Consider the following 13,598-nt stretch of genomic DNA (forward strand, 5'->3'; position numbering starts at 1 on the left):
TGCAGATTACCACATGATAAGTTGGTGTAAGAGCTGCAGAGGATGGGAATAAATAGTATATTGGTTAGATGGATAAGTGATTGGCTCTCTTAACAATATCAGCAGGTTGTGTTATGATGGAGCAGTGTCTCAAAGAAAGAAGGGTAACCAGTGGCATGCCTCAGGGTTCTGTTCTTTCCCCCTGCTGTTTAACTTGTTTGTAAACGATATATCATGTGGACCGACTGTGGATCTTCAGTTATTTGCTGATGATGCAAAGTTGGGAAGAATTATATGTTGCACTGCTGATGCTGAATCCCTTCGGGAAGATTTGAATACGCTTTTTACTTGGACAAAAGAGCATGTTTGTAGTTTTATTATCAATAAGTGCAAAGTGTTGCATTTTGGAATGCAGAAATATAAGGCTGTATACTATATCGATGGCGCCGTACTGCAGGAGGTGGATGAGATTAGAAATTTGGGAGTGATGGTTGGCAGTAGACTGAAGTTTAGAGAGCATATTGCTAGTGTTGCAAAGATTGTACATCTTAGTGCTGCTATGATAAGGAGTACTCTAACATGCAAGGATAAGAAAGTGGTTGTGCCTTTGTATCAGGCACTGGTCAGACCGCACTTGGACTATTGTGCTGAGATCTGGTCACCTGGTTTTCATTGTGATGTGGAGACATTGGAGAGGGTCGAGAGATGAGTGACTAAGACAATATCAGGAGTTTGGAATGCTGGCTGTGGAGAGAGGTTGAAGAAATGTGGATTGCAGAGGTTGGTGGATAGGAGGAAGAGGGGTGATGTGGTAGAGATGTTTAAGTTAGTGAGAGGATTTTATTGGATTAATCCAGAGGGGATTATAAAAAAAGTAGAAGGTGAGAGGGGAAGATCCAGAGGTCATTTGTGGAAGTTATGTAAAAGTGTGGTGAAGAAGGGTGTAGGATTAGATTTTTTTACATGGAGAATTGTCAGTGAATGGAATGCATTACCAGAATGTAATGTTAATGCAAGAAGTGTTATGGATTTTAAGATTCTATATGATAAATATGTTGTAAGTTGAACAAACCTCCCATGATGAGTCTGTCAACTCCATGGAAGGTGTAATGATAACAATAATAATATTGAAAAGAACTGTTGTGATTCTCCTTTGATTACAATGGATTCATATTCTAATGAGAGGAGGCTAGCATTGCTATTCTAATGTCTCCCTAATATACCAGTCACCTTCTTTATCTTGAATCTGATATTCATTCATTTGTTCTCCACCTCTCTCTTTATATGTTTTCCATAAACTCTTTTTCATCTGCAATTCATGCCATATTTCCCTAATCCTCTATTTTGCTGCAGAGATAAGGAAGTTATTATTCCCTTTTAGAAGGTTTGATATGGCAATATGTGGATTATGACGAAATATCTGATTAGGAAATGGTGGGGAGGGTTGAGAGTTTAGTGAACAAGATTAACCAGCCCAGTACTAGATATATTCTTGTAAGGGTGCTGCTTAAAAGGATATACCAAGAGTTTGAGTTTCAGAAATCAGTTAATATTAATGCACATAAGAAGGGATACAACAGAAATATATTTAAGTTACTAAATGGGTTTTATAGGATTGGTGGCAGAACGAGGACATATTTGACCAGTAATTTGATATTACTGGTCATTCATGGATGGGAGTATGGTTAGCAGGGACATCTGGAGTAGGATTTTTGATTAGTTTAGAGAATTTGTGGAATGGATTAGCAGAGTCTCTTGTGAGTGCTTTGTCAATGATTGAGTTCTAGGGGAGGTATGTGTGGATACCATTACTGGGGACTTCCTACAGTGATATTTCGGACTTCACAAAGATGCCCCGGTGATGATGATAATAATGATAGATCTTTTGATTTAAAATTTCATGTACTTTATTTTTGATCTTCTTTGGTTTCTTTAAACTTCATTAAAATATGGAACTAAATTGATACCACTTCTTTTGACAGTTTATGAACTCTATATTTTTGTGTTATTTATTAGTCTCACTAATAAATAATTCATTTCTAAACATTTTCAGAAGGGAAGAACTGTTCTACTCATCTGCGTATTTTTATCAACAATTATGTGAAACTGCATTAAAGCAAATTTCATGCAAGATTACTTATACATTTTTTTAGCATTTGAAGCATGACCAAATCTTATTATTTGATATTACTGTCCAGAATATGTTTTTAAGTACTTTACTTTTCAGGCTGTTTATTTTTTATGTTTATTTTAGAACTGGAGAGCCAGATGTATGTGGTGTTTGTAATGGAGAAGGAAAATCATGCATGAAAATTACTCATTTTGTTCCTTATATTATTCCTGAAAATTCAGAAACAGAGGTACTACAGTCTTCTATAATACTAATTCATTGCAGTACAGTAGATTTCACTTAATTTGATCAAGCTGTTTTATTTTAAGAACTTATTATAATATTGCAGTTGATTATAGTTAAACATATTTCAAAAAATTAATCGATAATTAAGATAACCAACTGTTATTACTTGATTTTAGACAATGCTTACAATTTTAGCATATTTTACTTCAGCATTTTATTTAAAATTCATATTATATTTAACAGATTATCATTTTTATCAAGTGTAGCATAGAGAGTTTAGCAGCTATACTGAAAGAATGATCATCCCATTTATTGTGGGATCTGTAATATTTGAGTGAAGGTATATGGAAGAATGCAGATGGAAAGAGAATGTTGGCAAGTTCATGACTTGTGATGCAACACAGGGAGTAATGATACTGTGTAACTTATGCACTTCACATGGTCTCTATTTTCTGTGTACTAATTCAAGAAGTATCTGACATGAGGGTGCAGAATTTGTGGAATTAGTTAAGTTGGTTTGTCCAAGAATTATTGGCATATGCAGAACTTGCTGAATTAAGGATGTTATTCAGGCTTAAGTCAAAATGGAATCTTTCAAGAGGATAGGAAGAACAAAAGAGAAACAACACAGTTAATAATAGCAGAAGAATACCCAGGATACTATTAATATCATTTCACAGGAGACCATCTTCACTACATGTCGGATACATGAACCATCCATTCTAGCAACATATTTTGCTCATTCTACTTACCATGTAAAAATCTGCTTTTCAGTTTCTTTCTCACATGATCCTTATACAATTTTCAAATTGATTTCCTGTTTTTTTTTTAATCTCCTTTTATCCTGTGGAGTACTTCTGCTATATCTTCTGTCTACTATGCTCCTCATCAATTTATATATCTTAATGATATCACTTCCTTTTCTGTATTCCACTCTCTGTATATTCCCTTAACCTGTCCTCATACTCAACATTCTAAAACCCTGAGATGTTAATATTTGTCTCTGTACTCTACACAGTTTGTTGTATCCAGATCTGCCCAGCAAAGCTAGGATGAATGTATCAGCGCCTTGAATTATCACCTTCTTATCCCTACTTGTCACTGTTATTTGCATTACTTCAGCAATGTTCTCTTTAACCTTTACAACTTCTTTTACTTGCCCCCCCCCCCCCCTTCCTGAACTCTACTTGTATTCACTAACATCCCACAGATCTCTTACTTACTTGAGGAGTTCTTCCAATACAGTACATCTCATACATTATCTCTGCCCAAAGTGTGGACAGTGATAATGCCAAAGTAACATTAATCTGACTAAAGCACTGGCCTCTTCAAATTCTCTTATGACAAATAATCATACCAGAGCTTTCTGAAATTGCTCTCCCCAATTTAGCTTCATCAATAAATGACTGTTTTTATTCCCTATTTTAAGAGAAGTAGAAGAATTAAATAGGTTCTCCCTTTACTGAAAGCAAAGGGAGAACCTATCATAGATACCCTGCTCATAATTTGTCAAGATATGTAGAAAAATGAACGATATCCTAGAGATTGGTGCACCTCTGTTCTGATTTTTATTCCTAAAAAAAAGGGAATAGTACAAACTGTAGCAATTATACAGTAGAACTATTAGTTAGATAAGTGATCCAACAAAATTTTCCTAAAAATCTTACTCTAGGATGGAGAGGAAAATAGAAAGTATACTTGTAGAGAACCAAGCAGGATTATATAAAAACAAGAGTGCAATAGATCACTTGTTTACAATAAATCTCATTGGATAAAAATGTATTTAACATAATAAACTACTATGTCACAGTTTTATAGATATACAGAAGGTCTTCTATTCAGCGTGGCATGAGGCATTGTGGAGAATACTGAACCAGTATAGAATAGGGAATAGATAAGAAAATAGTATGCCTAATTAAAATGCTTTTCATTTCTTAGAGATGTTAATAGAAATCAGTAGCAAGTATAGCAAGCCATTCAATATGGGAAGAGGTGTGCATCAAGGCTGCAACTTTCACTGATGCTTTTTAACCTACTGTATATTTGGAATATATAATAAACTTAGCCAAGAATTAACAGACAAAGTTTCTAAGATAGATGTTGCAAGTTTTTTCACTTGGTTAGGCTATAAATTCAGGATGCCAAGAAATATTCTTGATTTAATCCTTTATCCACATGTAAGCAAACATAGTTTGTGCATGAAATATCTTCACAACTGGGCTACTTCTATATAGAGGCTAATGACTTCCCATCAGTTGACTTAGTATCCCATAATGCAAAGCACCCCCCCTCCTTTTGGACATGTAATGCTATGCATTGTGGGAAGGGCCACTACACAGACCGGTTTCAACCTTTATTGGTCTCATTAATGGAAGCCAGACCCAGAAGATATACCAAGGCTAAAATAATGTTATAAATAATGAAGCTATATGTTTCAAATATACAAGTAGTGGAAAGGTGTCACAGTTTATTATTGAAATACTCTGAATTAGAGATAGATGTTGGAATTGACTTCTTACAACATATATTTTTAATATGAGTTTTGCATTGGGTCGAGTTCCAAAGGAGTGGAAGGAGAGCAAGATTGTGCTGCTTCATAAGGGAGGTGATAGAACTCAAGTCTCAGATTATAGGTCTATGTATGTCAGGTGTTGGTCAAGTTTTTGGAGAGGCTGGTGAGAACTAGGATCCAGAATTGGGTTGACAAAAATGGAATTATCTTTGATGGACAGCATAGGTTGCTAAAGGGAGGTCATGTTTTAGTAATCTGCTTACTTATTACAATAAGGTGATGGCTTCCTTGGACAGAGGAGAGAGAGATACACAGTAGTATACTTTGATTTCACAAAGGCTTTTGATAGATTACCGCATGATAAGTTGATAGTCAACTAGAGTGGATGGGGTTGGATATTAGATTAGTGCATTGGATAGGAGGCTGGCTATCATAGGTATCAGCAACTTGTGTATGGGGGAGCAATATCCAAGAAGAGGAAAGTCACTAGTGGTTTGCCTCAGGGGTTTGTTTTAGGGCTATTGCTATTTAACCTGTACGTTAATGACGTTGGCAAAGATTTGGGTGAGGATATTTCAGTTGTTTGCAAATGGTGCAAAGTTGGGATGAATTATGAAGAGTAGATAAGATGTTGTGGCCTTACAAGGATATGAGTAATGTTGCAAACATAATGGGGATTGTGAGATCAATGTTGCAAAATATAAGGTTTTAAAATTTGGGAAACAAAGATGGGATGTAGAATTTATGCTTGGTGGGGATATATTGTTGGAGGTGGAGGAAATAAGAGATCTTGGGGTGATAGTGGATAAGGATCTGAAATTTAGGGGACACATTGCCGAAATTGTGAGGACAATACAAAGAATTCTGGGAATCATGCAGAGGACACTGACTTGTAGAAGTAAGGAGATTCTTGTTCCATTGTATAAGGCTTTTATTAGGCCACACATGTTCTTTTGTGCACAGATTTGGTCACCTGGTTTTCAAAAGGACAAAGAGATGTCGGAAAGGATCCAGAGGCAACTTACTAAGGTAGTTTCTGATTTTTGGAATGTCAAATATGAGGAATGGTTGAGAATATGCAATTTACATAGTCTAGTGGATAGGAGGAAGGGGGTGATATGATAGAGACCCACAAGTTCTAAGAGGATTGTTATAGGATTAGTGTTGGAGAGGTTTTACAGCAAACAGTGGGAGATCTGGGGAGAACTAGAGGCCATCCCTGGAAGCTGTATAAGGAGGGTTTGAACTAGCAATTGAGAAACAGGTTTTTTGCATTCAGAGTTGTGAATGATTGAAATGCCTTGTTTGAGAGTGTGGTTTCTGCAGAGAATTTTAGTGTGTTTAAGGCATGGTATGATGAGCTGTATGTATGACAAAAGGACCTTCTAGATGAGTCTTTGACTCCATGGGTCTTGGGATAAGAATAATAATTATAATAATAATAATAATGATGTTGAACCAATTGAAAAACCTTTCCATATCACCTGGATAGATGTTCTCTCAAACCTTGAACTATATTGTCATTATATAAATTATATGACAACATCCTAAAACAGAATCCTGTGGGCTTGGTCTGGCACTTTTCTTCATCACACCCTCTCTACAGAATTCATTGGCTTCTGTCAACCAACCATTCCTCCAAGTAGGCTACCAAATGGCTATTCTTCCCCATCTCCTCGATATCAACAGTAGGTTCACAAAAATGTAAAAAATATCCTTGTGTAAGCATTTCCTCTGTGCACCACAATTGTCGTCCTATTGTAATATTAAGTAAGCTATTGAAAAGACTTACCCTTAGTAAATCCTTACTTCTCTCTGTAACGATTCCTGTTCTTACACGACTAATCTCTAGTCTCTCTAACAATTTTATCATGATTTTATAACAATTTATCATACTCAAGCTAGCTTGTAGGTTCTACATCATTCAATTCAGTTCTCCCTTATGCAGTGGCACTATTTTCCCTTCTTCCACCGCACTTGAGCTGGTTCTGTCGCCAAATTCCTGGAGGACAAGAAGCACCTACAGCTCGTGTTACCTTCTTTGTGTTTCTCTTTTGATGTACATAGTAGTATCCTATCTCTTCACACAGTCTTATTAACATCAGGCTTATTTAAAATTTCAAGCACTTTGCATTTCTGAACTGCCACACTCTTTACTTCTTTCCTTAACTTAATTCAACACTACCCCCCCCCTAAAAAAATCCTTGAAATACACTGACTAAACATTCATTCATTCATTGCACATTTCGATAATATAATGTTTATGAGAAACATTAATATAATAAATATTTATTCATTTATACTACTCAGCTGCTTTCATGTGCAGTCAGATACAGCCCTACATTTGGGGTACCTGTTTGGTGCTGGCCCACTTCATTCTTCCTCTTTCTCTCTGTTTTTCTTCCTGCATCATTCTTTGATCTACTTCTTCTTCTGAGTCTCTCTCTCTCTCTCTCCTTTTTTTTTTTTTTTTTTTTTTTTACTATCCTGTCTTCATACCACCACCCCTGGGATTCCATGTTCTGCTATGTTGTTTCCCATATGGCGCAACCTGTGGACAACTGGAAAAGGGGATCTTGGTAGTCTGTCATTATTACTTTTACTCATGCTTTGACAAACTGGATAGCAAGGAAAGGTACCTGTCTCCCTAAACCTCTTTAAAATGGCATTAACAGTACCCAAACCAACAGCACACTCATTGGGAATTTGTTTTTGAGTCATGGATGTGTCCTGAGAAAGAGTACATATTTTTGAACACTTTCTTGGAGATGTATCCATTTTATAGCTACATACAAATGAATGTCAACTTGTTTACACTCTTAAAAAATGCAAAACACTATTAATAAACATTGTAGAGACAGCTAAAATAGTTAAAACATGCAGCACTTAACCAAAATAGTGAACTAAAACCAAAATTATTGTGAGCTGAAACAAAAACCAAACCCAAAAACTTGATGAAAATTCATCTTGTTTAGATGTGATGAGCTTGTTTCTCTTCAAAAAAAAAAAAAAAAAAAATGATCAGACTACAGATCTTGGAGTAGGGGGTTCAAGTTCAGGAGCCATATAGCAGAGACTGCAGATACAAATTAAAGGATAATTCAGTACTGAAACAAACATTGATATATTCTTACATGTTCTTATACTTTATAAGTCGATGAAAGTTTAATTTTCACTTGGTTAGAGTATAATAAATTTAGTTTAATCCTTTATCCAAGTGTGAGCAAACAAAGTTTGCGCCTGAAAGTATCTTCAGGACTGGGTTAAGGTGGTACAACACCAGGGCAACTCGTTGCAAAGGTGGAGCAAGCTATCAACACTCCTTTCTCAGTATCTCCTATAATGCATAACACATCTCCTTGCGGATATGTCTAATGTTATGCATTAAGGGAAGGGCCACTACCCAGACTAGTTTCGACCTTTATTGAGGTCTCTTTAGTGGGAGCCAGGCCCAAGTGAAGATATCAGGCAGAAGCATTAGCAGGTCATCTCTACCTATAGGAATTGCCAATTCCTATAGGTAGAGATGGAATTATCCCTTAGTAACTGCATAAAATCCATTTCCTTCCTCCCATGTGTCCTCTCCTCCTTCCAATCAATGTCACCATAGTTGAAATCCCCCCATAATAATTACCTGTCTTCCACTCCTTGATTCTGTTTGCCTATGCATACTATCTCCATCATTTATTCCATTACCTGGTCTATAGCAGCACCCAACTGTATATTTTGTTCTGCTAGTCTTGATCTCACACCAAATAGCTTCAAATGTGCTCTTTACACTATCCTGCAGTTCATCAGCTATCATCAGTAACACTCCACCCCCAATTCTTTTCTCTCTGTCCCTCCTGAACACACTATACCTTTCACATTCTATCCCACAAGCTATATCATCTTCTGTCAGAAATGTCTCACTAATGCCAATAACCTGTTGCCAGGAAGAGCCAACCAAGGCCAAAAATTCCTCCTTCTTGTTCCTAATACTCCTGGCATTAGCATACATAAAGTGCAGAAGCCCATTAGTCCCACCCAATGATACAATGATATCAGTATGAGTTTCTTTTCTAAAAACAGAAAATTGTAAACTACTATCTGATTGATAAAAAATTAAAATATGTAGAAAAAGCTAAGCAATGTAATTTATGCACCAAACTTTTAGTGAAGGAAGCTAAATACACTAATAGAATCATATTTCTAAAAAGATGTAAACCAACACAGGTGATCCTACCTGCTGCAGAATCAGAGAAGTTTTTCAGCATTGAAAGCACATTGTTAACAAGGCCAAAGAAATCTTTGGCCTTGTTAAACAAAACTTCATTTCTGAGCTGTTATCCACTGAATTTTTAAACATCATTCTATGCATTTCTTTAGATTCCTATTGGAGAATTTCAACTCTACTTGCAGCTTGCTTATTATTATTATTATTACCCAAGACCCCATGGAGTCAAAGACTCATCTAGGAGAGCCTTTTATCAAACACACAGTTCATCATACCATGCTTTAAACACACTCAATTTCTCTACAGACACCACACTCTCAGGCAAGGCATTCCAATCATTCGCAACTCTGCATGAAAAAAACCTGCTTCTCAATCCCCTACTCACACCCTTTTTATACAGCTACCAGGGATGACCTCTGGTTCTCATCTGATCTCCACTATTTTCTGTAGAACCTCTCCACCATTGATCCTATAACAACCCCTTAATAACTTGTAGGACTCTATCATATCTCCCCTCCTCCTCCTCCTGTCCACCAGACTCTACAAGTTGCATCTTCTCGATCTTTCCTCATACTCGACATTCCAGAGGTTAGAAACTACATTAGTCAGTCGGCTCTGGACCATGTCCAACATCTCTTCATCCTGTAGAAAGTATTTTACCTTGGGTATGATAAATGTTAAAGATACCAAGCTATTTTAAACCTGGTATTACTCCATTTCTCAAGTAAGCAAACAGATAAACAAGTCAAGTTTGCGCCTGCAAGTTTTGCAAGTCAAGCTGACCCCGCACGTAGTTCAAGACCAAGGCAACTAACTCATGGTAAAAGTAGAATAACTCTGATCACTAATCTTAATATTTACCCTTAATGCAAAGCACATCTCCTGGAGGAGGTGTATGATGCTTTGTATTACCAGGTTTAAAATAGCTTGGTATCTTTAACATTTATCATACCCAAGGTAAAATACTTTCTACATTTATATCTCCTCCTGAGATTTTTATTTAATAAGGTTAAAACACCTTATGGTAACTTGTTTTGGTAAAATACTTATAAGCTCTGTATTACTAAAATCTTGGTATTTCTAGCCTGGCTCCCACTGATGAGACCTCAATAAAGGTCGAAACCAGTCTGGGTAGTGGCCCCCTTGCCTTTAATACAAAGCATCATACATCTCCTCCAGGAGATGTATGATGTGTTTGCTTATTGTGATTCTGTGTGCTTACTTGGGAAATGTAGTAAAACCAGGTTTAAAATAGCTTGGTATCTTTAACATCTCTTCATCCTTCTAAAAACCAAGTGACCAAATCTGGGCACAATAGTCCATGTGTCCAAAGCCTTATACAATGGAACAAGCATCTCCCTACTTCTACGTGTTCTCTGCATCATTCCCAGACGCCTTTGTGTTGTCTTTACAATTTTGGCTGTGTGTCCCCTAAATTTCTGATCCTTATCTATCACCCCCAGATCTCTTATTTCCTTAGTTATTTGCATCATCAGCAAATAACTGAAGATCCACAATCAGTCCACATGATATATCATTTACAAGCAAGTTAAACACAGGGGGGCCAAGAAAATAACCCCGGGGCATGCCACTGGTTACCCTTCTTTTTTGAGAGACACTGCTTCATCATACACATCCTGCTGGTATCATTCAGAGAGCCAATCTCTGATTCATCTAACCAATATACTGTCTATTCCCATCCTCTGCAGCTTTTACACCAACTTATCATGTGGTAATCTATCAAATACTTTTGCAAAGTCTAAGAATATCACTGTATATGATTCTCCCTTATCTAACATGCTCGTCACCTTATCATAAAATGCAAGTAAATTACTAAAACAGGACCTACCCTTTACAAATGCATGCTGACCATCATAAAGAATGCCATGTCCATCAACCCAATTCTGTATTCTATTTCTTACCAGTCTCTCCAACACCTTGACCACAACTGCAGTTATACAGACATCTGTCTTAGAACCATGCTTGTGGAGTGGTACCATTTTGCCTTCTTTCCACTCCTTAGGAACCCTACCCAATGTAAGACTTTCATTAAATAACCGAGTCAATGGCATAACCTACTGTGGTGCACATTCCTTAAGAATACCTGGTGATATGTCATCCATCCCCCCACAGCCTTATAGCCTTATTCATATCTAACCCAACTAACATCTGATACATCTCTGTTTCTTTCACTTCCAGTTCTCCTAATAATTACCTCTCTTCTATATATTGTATCGGATAATTTATACCAGTATGATATACGCTGATAAAGTGCTCATTCAATAATTCCACTATTTCCTTTACAGCTGTTAGTCTGCTGCCATGACTATCCACCAATGTTAGTCATAATTATCCTTCCTTTTGCTTGCCATGTAGTGAAAAAATTCCCTTGAGTTCCCCTGGCCTGACCAGCCAATCTCCTCTCATACTGCACCTTTTCTTTCTTTACCATGCTCATCACCTTTCTAGCCTGCACCTTATACTCTTTATGGATCTGATCACCACCAACTTTCTTTTACCTCCTCCGTAACATTTTCTTTTCCAGCACAGCTTGCTTGATTTTGCTGTTCATCCATTTCACTCCCACTCTATTAACTCACTTAACCCTTGGTATGCAATTGTTTTGTCAGATACTGCCTTATGAGTTCCCGTGCATTGTCAACATCTTTTCTGCTCAGCTCATCTACCCAACGTACTGATGCTGACTACAGAGCTTCCTATAATCACCTGCTTTATACTTCCAAATGTATCCATTTTTGGTAGTGACCTTTTCTTGTTTCATCACTTCCCAAACAAGTATACCTCATGATCACTCTCACCAACTGGCAGCAGTGTCAGTTCTTCATTAACAATTACATCTTGTGAAGTTATCACCAAATCCAAAACTTTAAAGCCTCTAGTTGCTTAAGATACTTATCTCTCAGAAATTCCACAAACTTGCTCTCCTTTTTCCCATACACTATCTCCTCCTTCCAGTCTATATTCCTGTAATTAAAGTCTCCCATCAGGATCACCTTCTTTTTACATGCCCAACTAATTTGCCTAAACATTTCTCAGTCAGTCTAAACATTCTCTGCATTCCCCGGCCTATAACAGCATCCTATCAGATATACTAACCTGTTTCTTTCAACTTTGCACCCCACAGATTCAAAATCTGTGCATGCACTATCAACTACCACACTTTGCGAACACAATTCCTCTGCAATCTTTAACAGCATTCCTCCTCCACTTTTCACATCTCTATCCTTCCAGAAAATTATATATCCTTCTAATTCTATTCCTGATATCACATCCTCCTCATACAACCAAGTTTCACTTAATCCAATTACTTTTGGGTAAACTATCTCAATCAGTGGCACAAACTCTGCTCACTTGTTTCGAATACTCCTTACATTTTTGTATAAACATAAAATGGAAAGGTTCATCATCAGATTTGACATTATTAGTTTCAAAAATAAATATGACTCTTCTGAGAATGCAGTTTATTTTAGAAGAAGGAAAAAAAAAGAAAACAATCAACTAGCTTTGGTAGATATTTTAATCCTTCTTGATGCATAAGCTTCTTTAGGGATAGGAGATTTTTAGAACTATTTTTTCAAGTATAAAACCACAAGCATAGATTATTTGTTTGTGGTTTTATAAGATTAATAAAGATTATTACTTGCTTTCTAGTTTTTAGTTTATTCATGTTATTTCCTGATGAAGCAAAACAAACTATTTGACGAAACTAGTCGAAATAAACAGTTTCTATTTGACATCCTTTTTTGTGGTTTTTACTGGAAAAAATAGTTATAAAAATTTTAATTTTTCATCAACCAGATGGTGGTTTACAGTTTTCTGCTTTTAGAAAAGAAACTCATACTGATCGTTATATCCATATTATTTCTCATCATCATCCTAGAATGGATCTATATTATTATTATTATTATTATTGCACCCTTCATAGAGTCAGCAGACTTCGAAGTTCATTCAACTGACAACATGCTTATCATATTGAATCTTAAGCTACTTAACACTCCTTGCATCAACAACACATTCTGGTAATGTTCTATTTGTTGACATCTAATTAAAACAATATTTCATCATGTCCATAATATTTGTTCCACTGAAGACTTTTTACAAGAATTGAATTATATTAAACCTGTGTTCATGAAAAATGGCTTTAATGAATCTTTTACTCTCTAGATCTCCTAAAGATATCACTTGGATTCCACTCCCTTATATTAGGGATTTCAGAACATATATTATTATTATTACATGACACCTCCAGGGAGTCCAAAGACTCATCGAGGGAAGGTACCTACTCTACAACTCTGTCTCCATCACTCAATTCACCAACTACAACGAACTGCAACTACAATCATCATCTACACCAACGACATCTACTGCCCACCAACACCACTAATATTTTCACAGACAATCACAAATATTCATGCCTACGGCAGGATTCGAACCTGCAGCCTGTTGACTGGAGTGTGGACATGCTAACCACTCGGCCAACCAGGCCAGCATATTGCTGAACCAAAAACATATAG

The 13,598-nt window shown here is 36.5% G+C and overlaps 1 protein-coding gene across 4 annotated transcripts in view; it reads left to right on the plus strand.

Annotated features, from left to right (window-relative positions):
- LOC150101147 (uncharacterized) overlaps positions 1-13,598 on the plus strand; it is a 916,082-nt gene that overhangs the window by 287,330 nt on the left and 615,154 nt on the right. For all 4 annotated transcript variants that reach the window (XM_090401639.1, XM_090401642.1, XM_090401641.1 and 1 more), the window contains one exon: positions 2,234-2,339. In XM_090401639.1, the coding sequence (XP_090257765.1) occupies positions 2,234-2,339 (106 nt within the window). The remainder of the gene's footprint in view (positions 1-2,233; positions 2,340-13,598) is intronic.

This window comes from Typopeltis vanoorti, chromosome 12 (assembly GCF_054136105.1).
Source record: "Typopeltis vanoorti isolate ZY-2024b chromosome 12, IOZ_Tvanoo_1.0, whole genome shotgun sequence".
Lineage (NCBI taxonomy): Eukaryota > Metazoa > Arthropoda > Arachnida > Uropygi > Thelyphonidae > Typopeltis > Typopeltis vanoorti.